The 21,461-nt window shown below is 45.4% G+C and overlaps 1 protein-coding gene across 7 annotated transcripts in view; it reads right to left on the bottom strand.

Moving 5' to 3' along the window:
• Positions 1–9,655: 9,655 nt before the first annotated feature.
• The window catches only part of Clmn (calmin), a 104,243-nt gene continuing 92,437 nt past the window's right edge, over positions 9,656–21,461 (bottom strand). For 3 of the 7 annotated variants that reach the window (XM_057782204.1, XM_057782206.1, XM_057782208.1), the window contains exons 11-13: positions 21,242–21,302; positions 20,559–20,629; positions 9,656–18,628 (exon numbers count right to left, since the gene is read on the bottom strand). In XM_057782204.1, the coding sequence (XP_057638187.1) occupies positions 18,457–18,628; positions 20,559–20,629; positions 21,242–21,302 (304 nt within the window). In that variant the 3' untranslated portion in view covers positions 9,656–18,456. Of the gene's footprint in view, positions 20,030–20,558; positions 20,685–21,241; positions 21,303–21,461 lie in introns of those variants that run through there. The other 4 variants (XM_057782205.1, XM_057782207.1, XM_057782211.1 and 1 more) reach the window with 3 other exon arrangements.

Raw genomic sequence — 21,461 nt, 5'->3', positions numbered from 1 at the left:
TATTCTGGGAGCTGATCTAGTGAATTTGTAGGAATACCAGTTTGTAATTGGTTGCTGAGCAACAACCTTATAGTTGACATCTGTGGGTGATGGGGAAGTCTTGGATCAGATGCCTCTACCAAGCAGATGATGTGAGAAATGAACAGGATTAGAGGCAGGACCTGGCATTTGCTGAAGAACTGCTTGGTTGCTGGCAGTCAGCAAGCGCCACACTCTTGGAAATCACAAGTTTAATGATTGTAGTGTGAAAGCACAAATCAGTTTGTTTGTCTAAAGCACCCAAAGCCAAAACAGACATTGGGATAAATCTAACAACTATGCAAGAGTTTTATGCTGAAATTAGAAAACATCGAAAAGAGTGAAGGCAAAATAAACGAAGAGGTGTACCATGTTCATGGACTACTCAGTATTACAGACATGCCCCTCCCCCATAAACACCTGAGGCAGGTGAGAGAGCTAACTCTGAGGTCATAAGAGCAGAGCTGTTCCTGCCCATCATCAGCTGCAGTACTCAGGTGAGTGACTCCTATACCATGCCTGGGCAACACAATAGAGCTGGCCCTGAAGATGTAGGTGTGGTATTGATAGAGGTTTCTGTCCTGCCCGATCCTGCAGCCTTCAGTCCCAAAGAAACACACAGAGGTCTGCATGAATTATAAACTGGTTTGACTACTAGCTCAGGCTTCTTATTAACTCTTACATCCTATATTAACCCATAATCCTGTCTATGTTAGCAACGTGGCTTGGTACCTTTAATCCGTGAGGCATTCTCATTTTGCTTCCTCTGTGTATGGGTGACGACTGCAGACTGAAACTTTCCTCTTCCCAGAATTATCCTATTCTGGTTTCCCCACCTATACCTCCTGCCTGGCTACTAGCAAACCAGCATTTTATTAAACTAATACAGGTGACAAATATTTACAGGCAACAAGGCCATTGTTCCATAGTACTCCCCCCACCTTTTTTATTGTCAAAACAAGAATTCTGAATCTGATCTCCTTTGTTTAGATTTTTTTTTCCTGACCATTATCTATAGCAACTTGTAACCAACACTCTAAAGAAAGACAAACATCCATAATCCATTTTTTGGGAATGTGGGCATAGTTTTCTAGGCTACTTCCTGCTGATTGGGGGCACTGATAATCTTATGGGGACCTAAAGAAAAATTAGAATTATGGTCAAGTCCTGACTGGAATATTCTGTGAGGTTTAATCATCTCATCAATAGTCTTGAGGTTGTTCTGGATGTAGAACTCAGAAAAAACTCTAACAAAAGTCCTCTGAAATTTTGGATCATCTGGGCCATCTGCTCCTATCAGATTTTTTAGGGGGTTTTCCTTGATCAAACCTGATTTTTATTAACCCAGAATGAAACCTCTTCTCCAAAGTAACATATCTTTTGACTTAAATTTTGAAGTCAAGGCATTTTCAAAATATATATGTTGGATTAATTCAGCAGCATTTATAATCAAATGTCTTTTAGCAGCTGTTGCTCCTTTCTCAACCATCAAACAATTCAAAGATAACACAATAACATACAGTATCCAGATTTTCTGTGTATTTTCCATCTTTACGTGGCTTTATTTTAAACTCTTTCTTTTATTTTTAATTTTTGGTTTTTTGAGACAGGGTTTCTCTGTTTATCATTGGCTATCTTGGAACTCACTCTGTAGACCAGGATGTCCTTGAACTCAGAGATCCCCCTGCCTCTGCCTCCCAAGTGCTGGGATTAAAGGTGTGCCACCACATCCAACTATTTTCTTTCTCTTTCTTTCTTTCTTTCTTTCTTTCTTTCTTTCTTTCTTTCTTTCTTTCTTTCTTTCAGACTGTATCCTTTTTCCCTTTTTCTCTTCTCTCCCAATCCCACATATATTTTTAAACACACTGTAAACCCTTTAGAAGGGTTTTTTTTTTTTGTTCGAATCTATCTTTACTCATATTTCCCTTTTTCTGACCACATGAGTCTTTTAAGTGATATGGCTAGGATTAAAACTATGACTTTGACGGCTATATCTACCCCATTTTGCCACAACTCTGGAGTTTCAAGGTCCCTGCCACTACCAAGAAGCATGCTGTTGGCTTTTTTTTTATTTTATTTTGTTTTGTTTTTCGATACAGTGTTTCTCTGTAGCTTTGGAGCCTGGAACTAGCTCTTGTAGATCAGGCTGGCCTCGAGCTCACAGAGATCCGCCTGCCTCTGCCTCCCAAGTGCTGGGATTAAAAGCATGCGCCACCACCACCCCGGAGTTGTTGGCTTTTCATAAACATCATTTAAGTGTTTGTGGCAGAGCCTCTTAAAAGAGTTGCAAGGTTTTTGTAGTTAAAGCTGAGCCAGGAAGCCTCACTTAAATGAGATGCACTTGCCTCTAGCAAACAGAACCCCCCCCCCCAAAATAATGCTGCTACCACAAAGCCATGCTTAACCATGTTCTTTTGTGTCTAGAATTCCTTCCCAAGCTTTCTTGGGTTTTATGTGGATGTAATTGTCCACATTGGCGCCATTAGTGTGGGAGAACTGACCCTGAGAACATGAGAGCAGCAGAACTGTCCCCGCCCTTTGCTCATCTCTACAAGGGGTGAACTTACCACGACAATACAGGAATGCTCATCCTGGGGGTGAGGGTAAGGGAAAGCTGGTGGACTGACTAACCCTGCAACTACTAAGGCCCAGAACTAGGGTTGTGTGTTGACCCACCCCATCATCTGCCACGTCTGTGATCTGCTGAATCACATGAAGGGACCGGTTCTGCAGACCCAAAGCTGCAGGATCTCCACAACACAGGGCAGCAGCAGGGTAACCAACAGGAGTTCCAGTGAGGGCCCAGCATTGATAGGGTAGCAGACACCAGAGACCTTGAATCAGACCAGTGACTTTCCAATGAACACTTGCAAGCAAAGCTATATGGATAAAAGGGTTTACTTTGTGACTCACTGTGTCACAGTACAGTGTCCATGACCAGATTGATTGTACTCTTTTTTCCTCTTAAACTTTATTTTTTGGAGGGGGAGTTGCAAGGGAAGAGGGCAGATACGAAGGGATGGGAAAATAAATGGGGTGGAGATACATGATGTGAAAAACACAAAGAATCAATTAAAAAGTTAAAAAATAAAAAAGAAATGCCAATTCTTCCCAAACCACTGTTAGATTCTAAGCAATTCCAATTTTCCAACAGTCTGTATGTAACATGCTTTGCTGACATCAGCTTATTTGGCCTTCCAACACTGGCTGAAGACCAGTGGCTCTTTAGAAATTCTCTCAGACTTCAGAACCAAATCAGGACTTTCGAGGCATCTAGATTCATGGACCGAGCAGCTTCCGTGTTCTTAACCTCACAGTGCAGACAGTCATTGCTGGACTACCAAGCCTGTATCATTTAATATCAATTAACCCAGTGTTTCTCAACTTTCCTAATATTTAGTTTAGACCCTTTAATACAGTCCTCATGTTGTGGTGACCCCCTAACAAAATAAAAAGTTATTTTGTTGTTTCTTCATAACTGTAATTTTGCTACTGGTATGAACCATAATGTAAATATCTGATGTGCAGGATACCTGATATGTGACCCCCAAAAGGGGTTGTGCCCCACAGGTTAAGAACTGCTGATTTAAGTCAATATGATAATAAAGCCCCTCTAGTATATAGTCATTCTCTCAGTTCTGTTCCTCTAGAGAACTTTAATATAGATAGCTAATTGCTCTGGCACCAATTGTTGGAATTTCTTTGACATCTTTAACAAAAACATTTGGCTCTTTTAACAGATGTTTTATATCCTTCCATCCATCCATATGTTTATCCTTTCATCAAGATCATTCCTTCTTAATGACATCATTTTAGAATGCCTTGATGGCAGCAGTTCAGCAACAGGGAAGAGGCCCTCACCAGCAAGGAGCAAAGGCTTGTCCACTGTCAAAAGGTGCTGCCCACTTTAGGGGAGGGTTATCACCACTTGTCAGTCATTCTAGGAAATGTCATCACAGACCTGCTCAGGCGTCAGTTAATTCTAGAACCAAGTGACAAGCGGAGTTAGACATCACAATATCTATGCAAAAAAATCCTTTGAATGTGTACAAAAACCAACAGACTGTATCATAGGCAAAAATATAAATCCCAAAAGGATATAATGTCTAACTAAGACAGTACAACAAAATAATTACAGACATGGGTTAGACAACTGTAGCCAAAAAATTTAATTGATCAAATATCTCCAAATTTAAAACTTCAGCTCGGTGATGGTGGTGCACCCCTTTAATCCCAGCACTTGGGAGGCAGAGCCAGGCAGATCTCTGTGAGTTCAAGACCAGTCCGGTCTACAGAATAAGTTCCAGGACTGCCAGAGCTACACAGAGAAACCGTCTTGAAAAAAAAACAAAAAGAAACAAACAAACAAACAACAAAAAAAAACACACTTCTGTTATCTGAAAAAGACACTGCTAAGAATGTCATATGACAAGCCACAAGTTTGAAGAGGATGCTGTCCAGATGCCTAGCTAAAGCATGACTGTTCTTTGTAATATGTATTTCTTTCCAGGCTTTTGATTTTTTGCTTTGTTTTGTTTTTCAAGAAAGGTTTTTTTTTTTTCTGTGTAGTCCTGGCTGTCCTGGAACTCACTCTGTAGACGAGGCTGCTATAATATATGCTTTTATAATTTTGAAAACTTAGTAATATAAACAACCCAGCAACAAAATATGAGCAGATGAACAGTAAAAGAATGTAGACAACAAAAAACATAAAAAGTTGCTCACCAGGCTGGAGAGATGGCTCAGTGGTTAAAGCACTGGCTACTCTTGCAGAGGGCCTGGGTTTGACTGCCAGCATCACATGCGGGCTCTCAGTTATATGTAACTCCAGTTCCAGGGGATCTGACACCTTTTTTGCTTTTGTTTTTGGTTTATTGCCTCTGTGGATACCAGGCATGCACATGGTACACATAGATATACACCCATACACATAATATTATTAATTTTATATTGAAACTTCTCAGTTGGTAGGGGGATTTTGAAACCTCAGAGTCCATCAGGAGAAACTATAAACCCAGACTTCCCAATCTTGGTGGGACAAAGGGCATGAAGACAAAGGAATTTCCGTTTGTTGTAGCAAGCAAAATCCCATTTAAGGAGGCATTCTCTGGACCAATCAACACTTGCTACCTTCAAAAGGGAAAGGGTAGTGTTGGGTTTTGTTTTAAGACAACCAGAGTGATTAATAATTAGATTGATTATGATGTCTAAGTCACTTCTCCAAGTCTCAGCTCCCAGATTTGTTGTTGAATCGTTTCCAGTTTGCTCTTAATAGGGTAAACAGTCCAGTTTATTTTGAAGATGACCCTGTAGGGATAAGAGGGGTGCACTATTTCTTATCTGACTGACGATGTAGCTGAACAGTCATTTGATGCCGATGTTGGGAGTGGTGCAGACAGTGAAGAGGAGAGGCTTTCTCGCTGCAGCACACACTCAAGGAGGCTGACAGCATGACAGGTCTGTACCTACCTTGCTGGGCATCCCTGTTTCTTCAGGAACTATAGTGGGACAGCTGTGGAAGGCTAGGCCAGGACAGTGTGAGCCTTCTTCTGAGGCAGCCTAGGCTTACTCACCAGTAGAAAAATCCTTCCTCAGAGGGAGAGACACTGTTTGGTGCCAAGGCCTCCAAGTACATAGCGATTTTGGTCTAGCTGTCACACTGAGCACAATGAACACATCACTTCAGTAAGCGTGCATCTTCCAGCATCATCAGGTACCAGACAGGACTGAGATAAATCAGATTTCTCTCAGTATCACAAACGCTGCTGGTGCCCTTAGCACATTGTCCTGGGTATGGTTCTGGGAATGGGGATGGCATGGCACTGAAGGACCCATCTGTCAAGTGCATGTCAAAGCATGGTTTGAATGAGAACAATCCCACAGACTCATAGCGATTTGGGGGAAGTTCTTTCCCCAGATGTACCCAGATCCAGCCCGGGGTTCCAGTTACACTCTCTCCTCACATATGTAATCTAGAATCATCCCACAGTCTCCAGAGACTGGACAGATAGTTTTTAGACAACACCACATACAACATGGCACCTGTGGTGTAAACACTATTGCCCCCTCCCCTGCACACACATGTGCATGCACACCTACACACGCTACAAACTCTAGGCTTTCTCTGGTCACCACAGGTAGGCCATCCTTCAGCCCAAAAAGACCGGAGGGTCCAACACACAGGTTTTAAACTGTCAGCCTGTGGATTCCTAGTCGCCATCTTACAGCCCTCCCGGGGGTGTCAGAATAGAGACCGAGAGGGTGGCATAGAGAAGAGCCAATGGCTGTCTAGAAAACCCAAGGCTGCCAGGGGCGTTTCCCCGATCTGTTATGGCAATGGCACAGCAACGTCCAGGTATGAAGACTAGCGGGTGGGGGAAGGGTTGAGGTGCAGGAAAAAGGAGTTTAAGGACGGACAGCAGGGTGGTGCCATTTCACTGATGCACCAGTTGCTTCCATGTGGCTCATCTCGGTCCACACAGGTGTTAGGTTATGGCAAAGCTGAAAAGAACTGAGCTTGGGAAAGCTGAAGTTGGTCCGAGGTCCTTGAAATCTAGATCTGACTGCTGGCCTGGGACACTGGCAGCTCCCATGGTCTCTTTCTCTAGAGATGATAGAACTTCATACCTGCACCTGGCTGCCAGCTTTCTTCCTGGGGGTGTCTGCAAGGTTTTCCCACTATCACAACCTCTTGAGGGTCACATTTCACATTGTTTGGGGGCCACCTGAAGGGGCTCCCAAAGCACATTGGTTTGCCAGAAAATTCCTGGGGCCTCAGATTTTCACTTCAGTTCTGCCCCTTCATTGCCACTCATTTATTTCTTCTACTCTTTGCCTCTTGTGGGATGATGCAGCGTCCACCATAAAAGTTTGGAACGTTGAGTTGGGTGCTTCGTAGCCTGGCACCTGGGAGAGGGCCCAGCACATGGCAGGTGTGTCCTTCATGATTCTCTCCCCTTCCCGGATGCTTTGTGTGCTCCATCAGAGGGAATGTAGCTTTACCACCTTCTGACCTCTGTCACCAAATCCAACCAAAAGGCCTGTGTGCTGAGGTAGCCAGCTGCCACAGCTGACCCAACCCCTGACACATACCACCCAGGGTGCTTGCTGCTGTCAAGTACCCATTTCCCCAAAAGTTCATGAACTGAAGACATGGTCCCCAGAACAAATAGTGATTACATATGTGGCTTTTGGAACATGGTTGGATCGTGAGGGCTCTGACTTCATCAATAGGTTAATTTATTGGTCTGTTCATAATTGGTTGCATTACTAGGAAGTATGAAAATGTAAGGAGGTAGAACCTCACTGGGGGAAGCAGGTCACTGGAGCTGTGCCTTTAAAGAGTATGTCTGTGCCCTGTCCCCCCCCCACTGCTTCCTATCACATGGTCTCTGCCATGATGCTCAGACTTGCTTCAGGTCACCTCAACGGAGCCATCCAGCTAAAGACTGAACAGAGACTGATGCCTCCAAGACTGTAAAAATAAACCTTTCACCTTGTGGTGGTTTGAATGGCAATAACCTCATAGGCCCATATGTTGGAAGGCTTGGCCTTCAGTCAGTGGAACTGTTTGGCAAGGATTAGGAGGTGTGGCCCTGTTGAAGGAGGTATGTCACTGGGAGTGGTGGCTTTGAGCTTTCAAAAGGCCACACTATTTCCAGTTAACTCTCCATGGATGAATTTGGGATGTAAGTTCTCAGCTATGGCTTTAGTGCCATGACAGCATGCTGCCATGCTCCCTGCCATGATGGTCATGAACTCACCCTCTGAACTGTGAGCTCCAAATATATTCTATCTTCTGTGAGTTGCCTTGACCATGGTGTCTTTCCGGCAACAGAAAGGTAAGTAAGGCACACCTTGAAGTTGTTCTCATGGGTATTTGTCAAAGCAGTAGGAAGCTGATTAACACACCAGTCTTTCACTGTAACTCACCCAACCCCACAAATAGCCAGTGAAGAGTCTCCTTCCTTCTTGGTAGCTGTGGCCAGTGGCTTCACCCAGATAAAAAGACAAAGGAAGATACAGGGTGTGGTCCTTCTTGGACATCTGTAGTGGTGGCTCACATCTGCCGCTCCCTCCACTCTGAAACATGGAGCAGGGATGAGCTGTCTAAATATACAGTCTCCATTTTGGGCCATGGGGATGGGAACTGCAGTATAGAGATGACACAGCCACAAGAGATCCAAAAGCGGCTAGAAGGACAGGTCAGTTAATAGACGAATCAAGGCTGAAGGCCTCTCCAGACAGAAGTGAAAAATCAAACTTTTAAATATTTTCTTTTTCTGTATGTATGCATAGCACATGTGTATGTGCACATGTGTTGCCTGCAACGTGAAAGCCAGAAGTTGACATTACGTGTCTTCCACTATTGCTCTCCACCATATTATTTGAGACACAGTCTCTCATTGAACCCAGAGTTCACTGGCTAGACTGTCTGGTCATTGAGCTCTGGGGATACTTCTATTACTGCCCACGCCCCACCCTGAGTCACCTAAGACCACCAGCAAACATAGATATTTGCAATATGATTCATAACTGTAGCAAAATTATAGCTATGAAGTAGCAACAAAATAATTCTATGGTTGGGGATAGCCACAACATGATAAACTGTGTTAAAGGGCTGTAGCATTAGGAAGATTGAGAACCACTGCTATAGATCATAAAGCAGATTTAAAAAAAAAAATAAAAGTTCAGGGAATGCAGGCTTAGCAGTCTATCCAATCTGATGATTGGACCAACTGGGGAGCACACACACACACACACACACACACACACACACACTCGAATCTGTATTGCACATAGCATGGGCAGACTATCTTTCTACCATTATTCCCCAAATAATATAACTGTTTAAATAAGCACACATGTCACAGTATCATGAGTAATCCTGACTGACTGAAGTATAAGAATGCATGTAGCTCACATGCCAATATCATCCCATTGTATTTTCAACCTTTGCATCCAAGTTCTGTGGCCTCTGACCAGACTCGGAGAACCAGCCTCACGCGGACACTTGGGGATGATGCACTGCTGTCATTCCTTCTTGGGACTTTGTTCAAAAAGACTCAAGGCAAGTGGTCAAAGATGAGCAGGGTTTTTATTGCTGTGAAGAGACACTATGACCATAGCAACTCTTATAAAGGAAAACATTTAATTGGAACTGGCTTACAGTTTCAGAGGTCTAGACCATTATCTTAATGGTGGGAGGAAGCATGGTGGGTGCAGGCAGACATGGTACTGGAGAATGAGCTAAGAGTTTTACATCTTGATCTGCAGGCAACAGGAAGTGAACTATTTATCACACTGAGCAAAGCTTGAGCATAGGAGACCTCAAAGTCCAGCCCCACAGTGACATACTTCCTCCAACAAGGCTACACCTACTCCAACAAAACCACACCTTCTGACAGTGCCACTTCCTCTGGGGGCCAATTTCTTTCAAACCAACACACCAAGGAAGAGGGTGTTTCCTGTGAAGGCAGATGGTAAACGTAGGTAACAGTACTTTTAGGAAAAGGACAACAGTGTTATTTCTGGTTGGAAAGAACACATGCACACATATGCATACATTTATCCACACACACAGGCACACACACACACGGAAAGAAGTTATCAGAGAAAAGTGATCAGTTCAAGAAATTTATTTTGAAAATTTTTCTTAAGAATACATATGATTTTACAAGGTCATTCCTCATAGCACCAGGCCCAAAGTTCCGTGATAGAAAACTGTCGAGTAACAAACACTCCAGGGGGTTTCCCACAGGTATAAATTATGCAAGTATTCATTTATATCTCCATTTACAATAATCAATAAATAAGAGCGCACATTCACACAACATATTTTTTTACAAAGATCCCTTTTGTTTTCATAAAGCTATAGCTCTGCACACTAAATAGACAAAATAATCCTTGTACCACAAAATAACACTTTGCTTTTGTCTCCAACAGTTCTGCAACTTTCAGGCACAAGCCATGAGATTCTCTGCCATGCTGTTAAGAAAATATTAATTCTGTTAACGATACCCCAGGCCCCGAAGGAACAAAACACCCATCCCCATCCAAGGGGAATTCAAGACAGAATACCATTCTGTCTCCAGGCTTCACAACCTGTCCCGACAGTGCTTGGGATGGAGGAACATTTTCCTGTTTGTCTTTGGCTGATATTATCAGCACAGAAGTAAATAATGCAGGTAGTATTGTAAGGTCCAGTTTCAAGGGCAGAAGGCAGGGGCACCTCTCACTGTAGAGCCTGCCTCCCTACCACACCCTCCCCAGGGATGCTCTACAGAACTCTCTTTGCTAGAGTAAGAGGAAAAGGCTGGGAGGGATGGAAAGATCCAGGCAGGAGCTAATTATTCCTAGAGCTAAATTCTTGAATTTCAAAGACATTCCCCCTGGGACACTGTCTGGGGTGCTGACTCAGAGCTCCAAAGTTCCACTTCAAACCTTGTAACTGTCAGGCCACTCCCCCCCCCCCACACACACACAAGGCACCTTTTTCAGACATCCAGCCTGACACAAGCTCTAAGTTTTGGCAGTTCACTCCTTGACACAAGCGCACTTATTAAGCAAATAGGCCACTTACAGAGATAAAAACAAACAAGACCTTTTTAAACCTGGAGCTTTAAGCCCTGAGAGGACTTTTGTTTGTGGTTCTCCAACCTTCCACCCTGAGAGGTAAATGCAGTCTGAGGTGTGATTCCCAGGCCAGGGCTGTCTCAAGCGTGGGAACTCCCCAACTTTCCTTTAAGACATTGTCTCTGTCCTCACCTGACATTCGAGAGCACAGGCATTCCGTGGCTGCTCTCCCCACACAGCCTTGCAGTCTCAGTGCCTACAGACTTGATGTGCTGGGAAAACAAGCATTCGCTGTCACAATGAAACAAGCCTCAACTAAATGAGGTTTCTCTATTTCTTTTTTTAAATAACGATGCAAAAATTCGTGACTTTTAAACTTAAAGAAAAAATGATTCTCATGTAAGAGAGGGTGATGATAACTTTATCCACGGAATTCATGGTCTTCCGCTCCTATTTTAACGCTTGAAAATGTTTGTTTGAGGGGCTTGAGAAACGGCGCAGTGACTCAGCACTTGCCACTCTTGCAGGCAACCTACGTGGCTCAAAACCATCTGTAACTCCAGTTCCAGGGGACCCAGCACTCTACGCTGGCCTCTATAGGCACTGCACACATAGTACAAATACACACATGCAGGCAAAACATTCACACACATTAACATACAAATAAATCTTTTTTAAAGTTTATTTTGTGGGAATTTCTTTCTTTTTTTTGCCCATTTGTTTTTTTGTTTGTTGTTTTTATTTTCTTCTTTTGAGATAGGATTTTGCTCCTTGAGCCAGGTTGACAATCTTCCTTTCCCAGATGCCTCCATGCTAGGATTCTAGGTGTGCACAACATGGTTGGCTTTCAATCCTCACTCTTCACTATGTTCTCCTAAACCCTTCTTTCTCTAGGTTTATGTCGAAGCATGCATTGGAGGTGGAGACAGGGAGCAGTTGGGGGCAGGGTACGGTGCTGGTTGAAGTTACTGAGGGGCTGTGGGTTTGGTTTGGAATAGTGAGCTTTTGCTGCTACAGGCTAGAGCCAAACATATATATTTGCTGTAAATTTACATTTGTAGGTTAACCATGGATTTCATGCTATTTTAAGTAGCTATGCACAGGTTAGGTCAAAATGGGCAAAAACTTGGTGGGAAGACAGTGGGTAGGGATGGGGTAAAGAAGGGCTGGCTCAGAGAATCCCACCCACAACTCCCAAGTAGACTAGAGCCCCCAAATCAGTATCTCCTTAGATTATCACTTCATTTTTCTTCTTTTCTGGTGGGGGGGGGAGGATGTTCAAGACAAGACAGGGTTTCTCTGTGTGTAACTCTGGCAATCCTAGAACTCACTTTGTAGGCCAGGATGCCCTTGAACTCCCAGAGATCCTAAGCAGTAAATCTCCTGCCAGAGTTAATTAGTTGGAGGCTGTGACCACCTTATCTCTGGAGCCAGTCTTTTTGATCCTCCCATAAGGAAATACTTCCCTGGACAGTTGGCCAAGTGAGTTTACAATGACTTAACACTTCCTCTTGTAAAAGCTGCTGGATGATGAGGCAGAGTGGGCCTCAAGAGAAGCAGGCAGAAGCCATAGTCAAGTGAAAGTCAGGGAGGAGGTGCAGTCCAGGCAAGGCTGTTCTGTCTCACTTTGGCTAAAGGGTAAGGGAAAACCTCCACAGCAGTTTTCAGACAATGAGAGAGACACCAGCACCATGTCTTCAGTCATTCACCCAGATCCGAGATGTGCTCGTGAGAGCATCCCCTCTCCGGGATAGACTAGAAGACTCACGGGCTACTCGGGCCCAGACCCTGGATGTTGCACCTGCCTCACCTGGAGTCCAGATAGGAAAATCAGTGGTGATCCCTAAGGACAGTGTCTCTAAGCAAGAGAGGGAGGGAGGAGGCTGGGCCTCAGACTGCACTCAGCCCTCTGGAGTTTGAGAAGATGAAATCTCAGGGAGGAGTCCATGCCATCATGACAATGACATTCACGGAAAGAGACTGCTCTCACCACGGAAGGCAGGCTATGTTCTTCCGAGGTGTCTCCTACTCCATTGGGTGACTTGTGGTGGTGAGATGCGCTCCAGTGGTGTTCGGAGGCCTCACGAAGGGTGGCTGCAGTGTTATACAAGCCTTCCTTGGGAAGGAAGGAATGGCTATCCCAAAGCCACCGGCTAGAAAAGTGATGAGGCTGTGTGTTCTCGGTTTTGCTTTCTTCAGGTTTGGTTTGTTTGCTTTTTGTTTTGGGTACCATCTGCCTGGACCAGAGTTGCAGCTGTAGACTCACATGATCCTCCCCCTCAGCTTCACCTCTAAAGAGGACACTGAACCTTCACATGGTCCCCAAAGCCACCAAAGAGATTGTGACTTAGAGAATCCCTGCCTTCTCAACGCCACTGCTTACAGTGCAGGTGAGCACTGCTGACCGGGCTGAGCCCTGCAGTGGACAAACACAGGTCCTGGGTCAGAGAGAGTGTTGGAGTACATTTCTCCACTAAGGACACATCTGTCCAGCAGCTTCTAGACTTCGTCACCAATGCTAAGGAAAACCACAGCTTCTAAGGGAAAATTCTGCCCAAACTCCAAGCATAACTAGTAGAGAACCTTGTCTGCAAAGGCCAGTGTGGACAACCTGTTCCCTGCATGGAAGTCGGGGGTGGGGTGGCAGGTATAGCAAGGGTAGAAACCATGTGACCTCACAGACTACATCTTGTGAGGATTTTGGAGATCTAAGTGTTCCGTGGGAGCAGGCGGCAAAACTAGAAAGGAAGGAGGAGGAGGAGGAGGAGGAGGAGGAGGAGGAGGAGGAGGAGGAATGCTTCAAGCCACGACCTTCAAACAGAGCTTTCTTGTGCCACCTGATGCTCTCCCACCCTTGCTGTCTTATAGTTTCAGAAGATTCACCCAGGACACCGAATTTAGCAGGACAATGAGCCACCTAACCCACTATCAAGAAAACCCAAAGGCATTTATGGATCAAGATGGCACACTGAAGCTAAGCAGGGTAGTGCATGCACTTAGGAGAATGGGGCAGGAGAAACAGGAGTTCAAGGCCAGCCTGGGCTATTTAGCAAGACTATGTCTCAAAAAAACCAAAACCAAACAGCAGTGAAACTAAGAGTACAGAACATATTGCTTACTTATTTTGTCAGTCAGAATAAACGGAAAGGAAAGAAAGTTCCATAGTCATGGACGGGAAAGAGTAGACAGAAGGCCACAGACACCATCCATTCAGAGCTGAAGTAGAGTCCACTAAGACGGAAGGACGGAAGGGTCCTCACACCACGTGCCTGCAGGGGCAGCACTGAAGAACCTCCCACTTTGGCACCTAAGGGGGCTTGTGCATGGAACGGTGAAGGTGGGGTAAGATATGGTACTAATTCTTGATGCTAATCTCCTGCCCCTCCCATGCAGCCAGACGAAGGCTTTGCCTCTATAATAGAGAACAAGAAAAAAGTGCAATCTAGGCACACAAGACTAAGCAAGGCAGGAGCAACTTCAGGTTACATGGTGATTACTGAGACAGATTCTTCAAAGTCTGGACTCAGTTCTTAGGGGTCTCCAGGTCCTATCCTATGGTTTATGCATCTGGTCAAGGGAGCATCTGGGAGTTAAAACCCAGTCTCTGTCCTAGTTGAGGACTGATCTGCTCAGAGAAAAACAAAATAGCCAACCTCTGCCAGTTAAACCAAGCGTGTATGGTGGGTGGCTTCTGCCCAGAGGAGACAGGATTACTGCGCTGCACAAGTGCACTGCACGGGCTATCAGCAGCCTGGTGCGTGTCCCTCTTTTCCGTGCAGGAGCGGTGGGAAGATCTGTAAGCACACGGAATAAGCTCCACAAGACACACGCAGTGACTGATATGGTAGGGTCTTCAGAGGTAAGCCAGACCACTGGGGGACACTAGTCTACCAGATGGTCATCGGAGCTTCCTGCCAGCTCCTGGGTACATCACCTTTAAATAGGAATAGACACAGGTATTTATTCATAATGCGAAAGGTGGAGGCTGAGCCCAACCGAGAGAAACGAAACTTAGAGGAAATGAAGGCAATTCTGAGAGCAGACAATGCCCCCAACACTTGTATCGCCCACAGAGAAGACCCGCACCCCTGAACCAAGAACAGGGCGTCATGCAACAAAACTCAGAGAATAGGAAGGAGATTTTCAGAAGTTAAAAAATAAAACATTCATGTTGGGAAAAGAAGGTGGAAAGCAGACAAATTCAGAGGTGAGGGATTTAAAATAGATACAAATATTAGATGAGCCAGGGATTCAGAAAGCAAGCAAGCAACTGCAAGAGAATTTAAGAAAATTTCCGTGAGGAAATAGGGACCACAGCAAGGGTACGACAGCATCAGGTCAGGTCCCCAAGAAGAGATTGATGTTATCTCCAGAAATGGGGAAAGTTCACGTCATGCATAAAGGCATGGGGACAGGAATGGCATCAGAAATTTTAATAATGTCATTGGCAAGCAGTGGTGAGGGCACCATTTCCACCTGCAGATCTATGCCCAGCCACATGGTAAGGGCAGAAGACAGACACTTGAAGTCATGGGGAAAAAAAAAAAAACCTTAAAAATATTTACATTTATTTCTCAAGCTCCATTTCTCAAGAAGTTAGTGAAGAATGAATGGAGGGGGAAGGGGAGGGGACACAGAAGGAAAAGGAAGAAAGGGGGGAAGGAGGGAAGGAAGGAGATACCAACAAGCAAGGATATGTAACCACTGCCCACAACTTAGCTCAGAAGTTGCAGTACCCACATGCCCAAGACAGCATTTTCATGAAATAGAGATGCATCCATCACGTGATCTAACTATATTGAAGAAACCCCGTATGGTACTGGTGAGAGGGGAATTCCCATCTAAGGTATTAGCAAGCCTGTTGTGTGTCACACAGAAGCACAGAGGGGAATAGAAGAACAGCTTAAAGTGATGAAAGGGGCTACCAGCACAAGCAAGCCTCAGGGGCAGCTGTCCTCATTTCAAACCTACAGCATTTTCTCATTTAACAGATGCTAAGCAAGGCTGGAGACATGACCCGTGGTGATGGGTACATGCTGCTCTTGTAGAGGACCCGGCTTCTGTTCTTAGCGCCCACACAGGGGATCTGATACCGTCTTAGGTTAGGGCCTCCATGGTACTTGTACTTATGCGCACACACACACACACACACACACACACACTTTAAAGTTAATCTTTTAAAAACGTCAAGAGATTGATGGCTTGCCCAGTGGCTTTCCACAGTCACCTCTTCTATTCACCCCTACACTCCATGAGATTGCTTTTCCCTTTAAAGGAAAGTCGACTTCCTGCCAGACCGAACCCAGTGACTCTGGGCATCTTACCTGAAGACATTTTAAAGGCTGTTAGCAACTGTGGGAGGCGAGAGAAGCAGCGTGCAGACTTCTGAGCCTGGTCTAGTCCCATAAAACACATGATTCACATCTGGGCCAGCTCTTCTTTGGTACCTCATCTGGGAGAGAACTGCTGTGTGCGAGGACATAAAACATCTCACACAGAACCTTTATCATCTGTGCTTTTGAACTTCTAATAGGACCAGGGAGCTCTTTAAGTAAGTTCTCTTTCTAGGGAGAAAATTCAACCTGGAATTTCTCTAAGCTCAGAAGAGCTTTCCCCCTTGGAAGGTCTCAGTTCTTTCTGGGAGGGGAGGCAGATGCCAATCAAAATGGTTGAGAGGCCAGGTTTCTGGCCGTCATGACTCAATGTGCTACATAAATTGTTTTAATTGTATTTAAAAGCAAGCAAGTCTTTGGCTTGCTTAAAGAGAATGACTCCCGGACTAAGAACAATGCTCACATGTCAAAGGCAAGACGTGATGCTCCATCTTCATTGTCGATTTGATGGCATTTAGTATCACACCTCTGGATGTGACCCTAGAGGTCTTTCCAGAAGGTCTTAACTAACGAGATACAACCCACCTTGAATGTGGGCAGCACCATGCCATGGGCTGGGGGTCCTGGGCTGAACAAAAAGGAGAAAGTGAGCAGCGTACCAGCGTTCGCGTCTCTCTGCTTCCTGACAGAGCGGTGTGACGAGCCAGCTCACAGTCCTGCTGCTGTGACCCCCTTATCATGGACGGTGACCCTGGAACAGTGAGCTCCAAACCCCCTTCTTCAGTTGTTTTCTGCCACGTATTCTGTCACAGCAACAAGAGAAATGAGCAGTGCACAAGCCTTTGCAGTTGTCAAGAACACTCTAGAAGGAGCTAAGGATAAGCCTGAAGGTTAAATAAAAGGTTGAAAAATGATGGCTTTGTTTGAGTGAGAACATTTTACTTAGTTTTTTTTTTTTTTCCCTTCCAGGACATTTGTGTACCTTGCTGGAAGTTTTCTCAAAAAAAAAAAAAAAAAAAAAGCAACAGTTCTAGACTGGGGGGTCATGTGGCCTGTGCGCTCACGGCCAGTCTGCTTCTGATGGGCTGTGAGACCTTGGGCAGCCTGCTTTGCCTCTCTGAGTTCAGCTAAATAAAATGTTCCATGAGGCCTTCTCCTGACTAACAGCTTGTGGTTTTTATTATTATTTTTTTCTTTCTGGTTTTCGAGACAGGATTTGTCTGCATAACCCTGGCTGGCCTCAAACTCAGAGATCTGCCTGCCTCTGCTTCCCAAGTGCTGGGATTAAAGGTGTGTGCCATCACTGCCCGGCTCAGTTTACAGTTTTATAAGGGCTGTGTAGTATGTGCTTTTAGAGAGGGATGACAAGGGGAGGAGGGACCTAGAGTCTTCCCAGACCTGAGCCTTTGTACAGAGAAGAGGGCAAGAGGATGCTGGGGCGGGGCTGAGGACAAAAGGGGGGTGAGGAAAGAAGCCACTCCTTTTACAAGCTGCCTGCCCTGGCCTATACACCCTGGTGCTTCCCACAAAGTCTTTTCAAGGTCTCCATTATGGCTGACTACGAAGGATGCTGGTGCCAAGGTGTGTATCCTGAGTCCAGAAACCTGCAGAAACTCTTCCGTTCCACCACAGGAGCTTATTCTGACCCCGGCACGTCCAGCACTCTGGGGCCATGCATACAGCCCCAGAAGGACTTCAGATTCTGTACAGAAAACTCTGCAGGATGGGAGGAAGTCTCAGGGCTATCTGAGACAGCCAGAATCTTGCTTTTAATGCAAATCTAGACTGACTCCTCCTCCTCCTTCATCTGATGGGAGGTCCTACTGGTGGAGAAGGATTGCAAAGTACAATCCAATCAATGCAAAAGTGAATTAAACATACAACCATCGAAGAACACCAAGGTGAAAGACTGCCGTGGCTCACAACCAAGCTGGCAGAGAACCCTCTTCTTTGGAGTCTGCCAATGCCCAGGTGTAATTTCTGGGGAGCAGGCAGGTGTGTGCCAGTGAACACAACAGGTCGTCAGGCTGGGAGAGGTTCACAGGAGCCATAGCATCTTCACTCAAACACTCACACGTGGAGAACAGCGTACCTTCCTTCCTAATATGGACTCTGTTCTTTCTTGAAATCAGGCAGACCCTCCCCTGAGATAAAAGTAAGTAACTCAAGCTCCTCTAGGAGCTTGGAAACCTACATGTTCACATGCTAAGCCCCAGGTTTGGGGGTACACATTAGTAAGGACGCACATCGATCAAACAAGGCACATAAGGAGGAATCCTGTTCACAGACACAGTCTCCAACCTGAGCTCGGAGCACACAGTCAGGGAGGGAAGCATGCTCTCAGGTCTTAGAGAACCAAGAGGAAACTGAGCAGAGACTGAACCAGACAGCAACAGGAGGTGGGGCCTGTGCTCCCTCTGAGGTCTTCCATCTCTGTAGAAGGGGCTTGACCCCGAACAGACAGTTAAGATGTAGGAGGCAAACTCCACCCGGGTTAGGGTCCTGTCTTTTTATTCTCCAGACACACGTTTCAGAGCCGGCTGACATCAAGTTGGGGGAAGAGCAGCAAGCAGTAGACCAGTAGCCACAGGAAAAGAATGAAATAGACCACATCGGGCTGCTGTACGAACTGGGTCAGGGAGTCGTTGGGTGGGCTCTGGCTCCCCAGGGGCACGGCTTCTCCAGAGGAGTTGGTGCCAGTCCTGTAGAGGGACAGATAGGGGACAGGATGGTCACTGGTGAGGTCCCTAGGAGGAGCACATCCCCAAACCTCAACCCAACTGCCACCCTGCAGATGACGGTTCCCATGATACATCAGAAGATCCCCATCTGTGTGTATGCTTCTGTCCAGGAAGCCCTTGGAATACCCACACAGACCCCATCTGTATCCATGACCCTTAATAGAAGGAGCTGTCCGGCCCATTTCACAGATGGCCACAGTGACAGTCACGGGCGGCAGTTGTCACAGGCCACACAATGACTCTGTGATAGAGCTGCTCCTGAGCCACATCTCCTGGGACACCTCAAAAGGAGGTAGGACTACCAGCTCTCAGCTATGCCTCAGGTAATAAAAGAACTTAAAGATGATTTTAAAGTAGCCACTAGAAACAAAGTCACCCCAAGTTTAGTCTTTGAGATGCCACCTTCAGAGGAACTGCTACCTTTGATTTGGGGTCAAAGTTACCTTTCTTTTATGTGGTGGGGAGGCAGTGTTTAACATGCCGTTTTGCTTTTGCCTGGCAGGTAACGAACAGGGTGCTGGTAGGAGAGTTTTGGGTGGTGGTAAAAACCAAACCTCAGACCCAAATGTACCAGGGAAAAGGTAGAAGAGGTGGGTGGGGGGCTGATACACAGAAGCTTGAAACATGAGTTTCGTGGGGCCATTTCCAGGCCTTGGATGGGGGCTATGTGAAGCCTACACCATCTCCCGACAATGACGGGTTAGTTTGTGACATCTCCCATAGAGGGATTTACGCCCGAATAACAGACACTGGGCATAATTTCTCTGGCATAAAGTTGTCTGTAGGGAAAATATGAACTATATTTGTTTATATTTACTAGCTGGAGGTAGGAAAAACTCCTGCACATGTCAAGTTCTTGTTTCTTTTCAGAGCCCTACCTGACCAAAGCTAAAACCACTCTCTCCCTAGCTGAAGGCTTCCTTTGGCAGAGAACTGAGATTAACATTTCTATTTTAGGCCCGGGAAGAAAGCAGGGTGTCTTCCTTGTATTTGTTTTTTAGGAGCCAAAAGAGTGGAAGTCTAAGGGCCTCGTTCCCGCGGTGTTGGGTAGAGACTACCAACCCCCATCATCTAAATCCTTCCAAGCCCATGCAAACCCACAGGAACGGGACAATACGGATAAGGTACTTCTGTGACTTTAACAGGGGCAGGGCTGCGTCAGCACTAAAGATTCTGTTCCCATCTCCGGGGTTCTAGGCGGACTGGTTTACGATAACTCGAGAACAATCAACTAGACAATCTAGCTCTCCACCAGGAACAAATACTTTCATAGACAGCCTGGCATGTTTGTATTCCCGCTTCATGTCTGCTCTGATGCCGTAAAACTGTAAAATCAGCTCAGTGAGCTTCTGAGAATTGTACCTGCAGTGGAAGAAGGGACACAGGGTCAGGTGCTGTAGCATTGGGACCCTACAGCTCTACCCAGGCGACTGGACTCTACCTCTGAAGCACTCCAGCACAGGTGCAGACTCAGAACCCAGACCCATCTTCTCACTCACACATTCTGAGCTCTGTTCTACCCCTCTGCCCTAACTCAAGATCTAATTTTCCCCATCAATTTACATTCATTTCATTTGGAATTAGCTATTTTCCCAAATAACTAATAGCATGATAAATAAGGCATAGTTTTTTAAAAAAAGGCCCCATGAGGTAGGACACACACAAAGACATACGCAGGAATGTATATCCCTCCCTCTCTCTCTCTCTCTCTCTCTCTCTCTATATATATATATATATATATATATATATATATATATATATATATACACACACACACACATATGTATCTAAATGAAGACATATATGTATGTAGTATATATATAATATATAAATATATATATATATATATATATATTTAAACCCCACAAACTCATAGAATGAGGTCACCAACCTGTTTAACACTCTGTTTCTCCGCTCATCCAGATCGGCTGCGTTCCTCAATTGAACATAGCTAAAATGGTCCTACAGTGAAATTTATAAACAAAACCCCGCAACCCAATTAGTAAAGATGAAATCTCTGAAACAGAAAACAAGGTGAGTTTAAGCTTACAAAGCCGACCGTGCCACGCTTTTCTCGATACTGCAGACATCTAGTTTCAAAAATCAAATTGCCAAACAAGAGATACCGCCCTGCCTCCCCCCACCCTCGCCTCCCTGCCCGAGGGTGACTGGGAAGAGACCCACCCACCTCCTAGCCAGGCTCTGAAGTAAGAGCCACTGCAGGTCTCCGCACCTGGAGATGTCACAAGGATCCTCTAGTGACGGGGCACCCTTAGTTTGACTGTGATCTTTCTAGGTGTGGGTGCAGAGTTAGGAAAATGTCTTTTTTTTTTTTTTTTTTATGACAAAGAGGCCTTTGGGCTTTGAAATCAACGCTTTATTTACACCTCTTCTTGCCCCAACTGGATATCCAATTGAACTGTGCTTAACATGGTTTCAAGTGTGTCTGTCTTCTATCCCAATGTAAGGTTGGTGCAGGTCAGTAATCCCAAAGCTCAGGACTGGGAGAGGGAGGATGGGCCGATAGGTACCGATTAGCAGGGGCCATAGAGAAGGAGAAATTCACATACTAACCAATTCCAAAGACCTATTAGCATGTCGCCGAATGTAAATGCTGGAGTCACTGTGGCTATTCCTGAAAAGCAAAATCACATAGTGAATGGGTACCGCCCAGGGTACAAGGGGCACAGTCACACAGTTACCCCAGCTGGAAGCACAGTTGTGACCTCAGACCCAGAGACAGCTTGTACCTACGCATCCATACTGTTGAAGCACACAGCCAGGTGTGGCCGCA

This window comes from Chionomys nivalis, chromosome 10 (genome assembly GCF_950005125.1).
Source record: "Chionomys nivalis chromosome 10, mChiNiv1.1, whole genome shotgun sequence".
Classification (NCBI taxonomy): domain Eukaryota; kingdom Metazoa; phylum Chordata; class Mammalia; order Rodentia; family Cricetidae; genus Chionomys; species Chionomys nivalis.
Note: the sequence above shows the minus strand (reverse complement) of the source record. Positions and strands in the feature narration are given on the sequence as shown.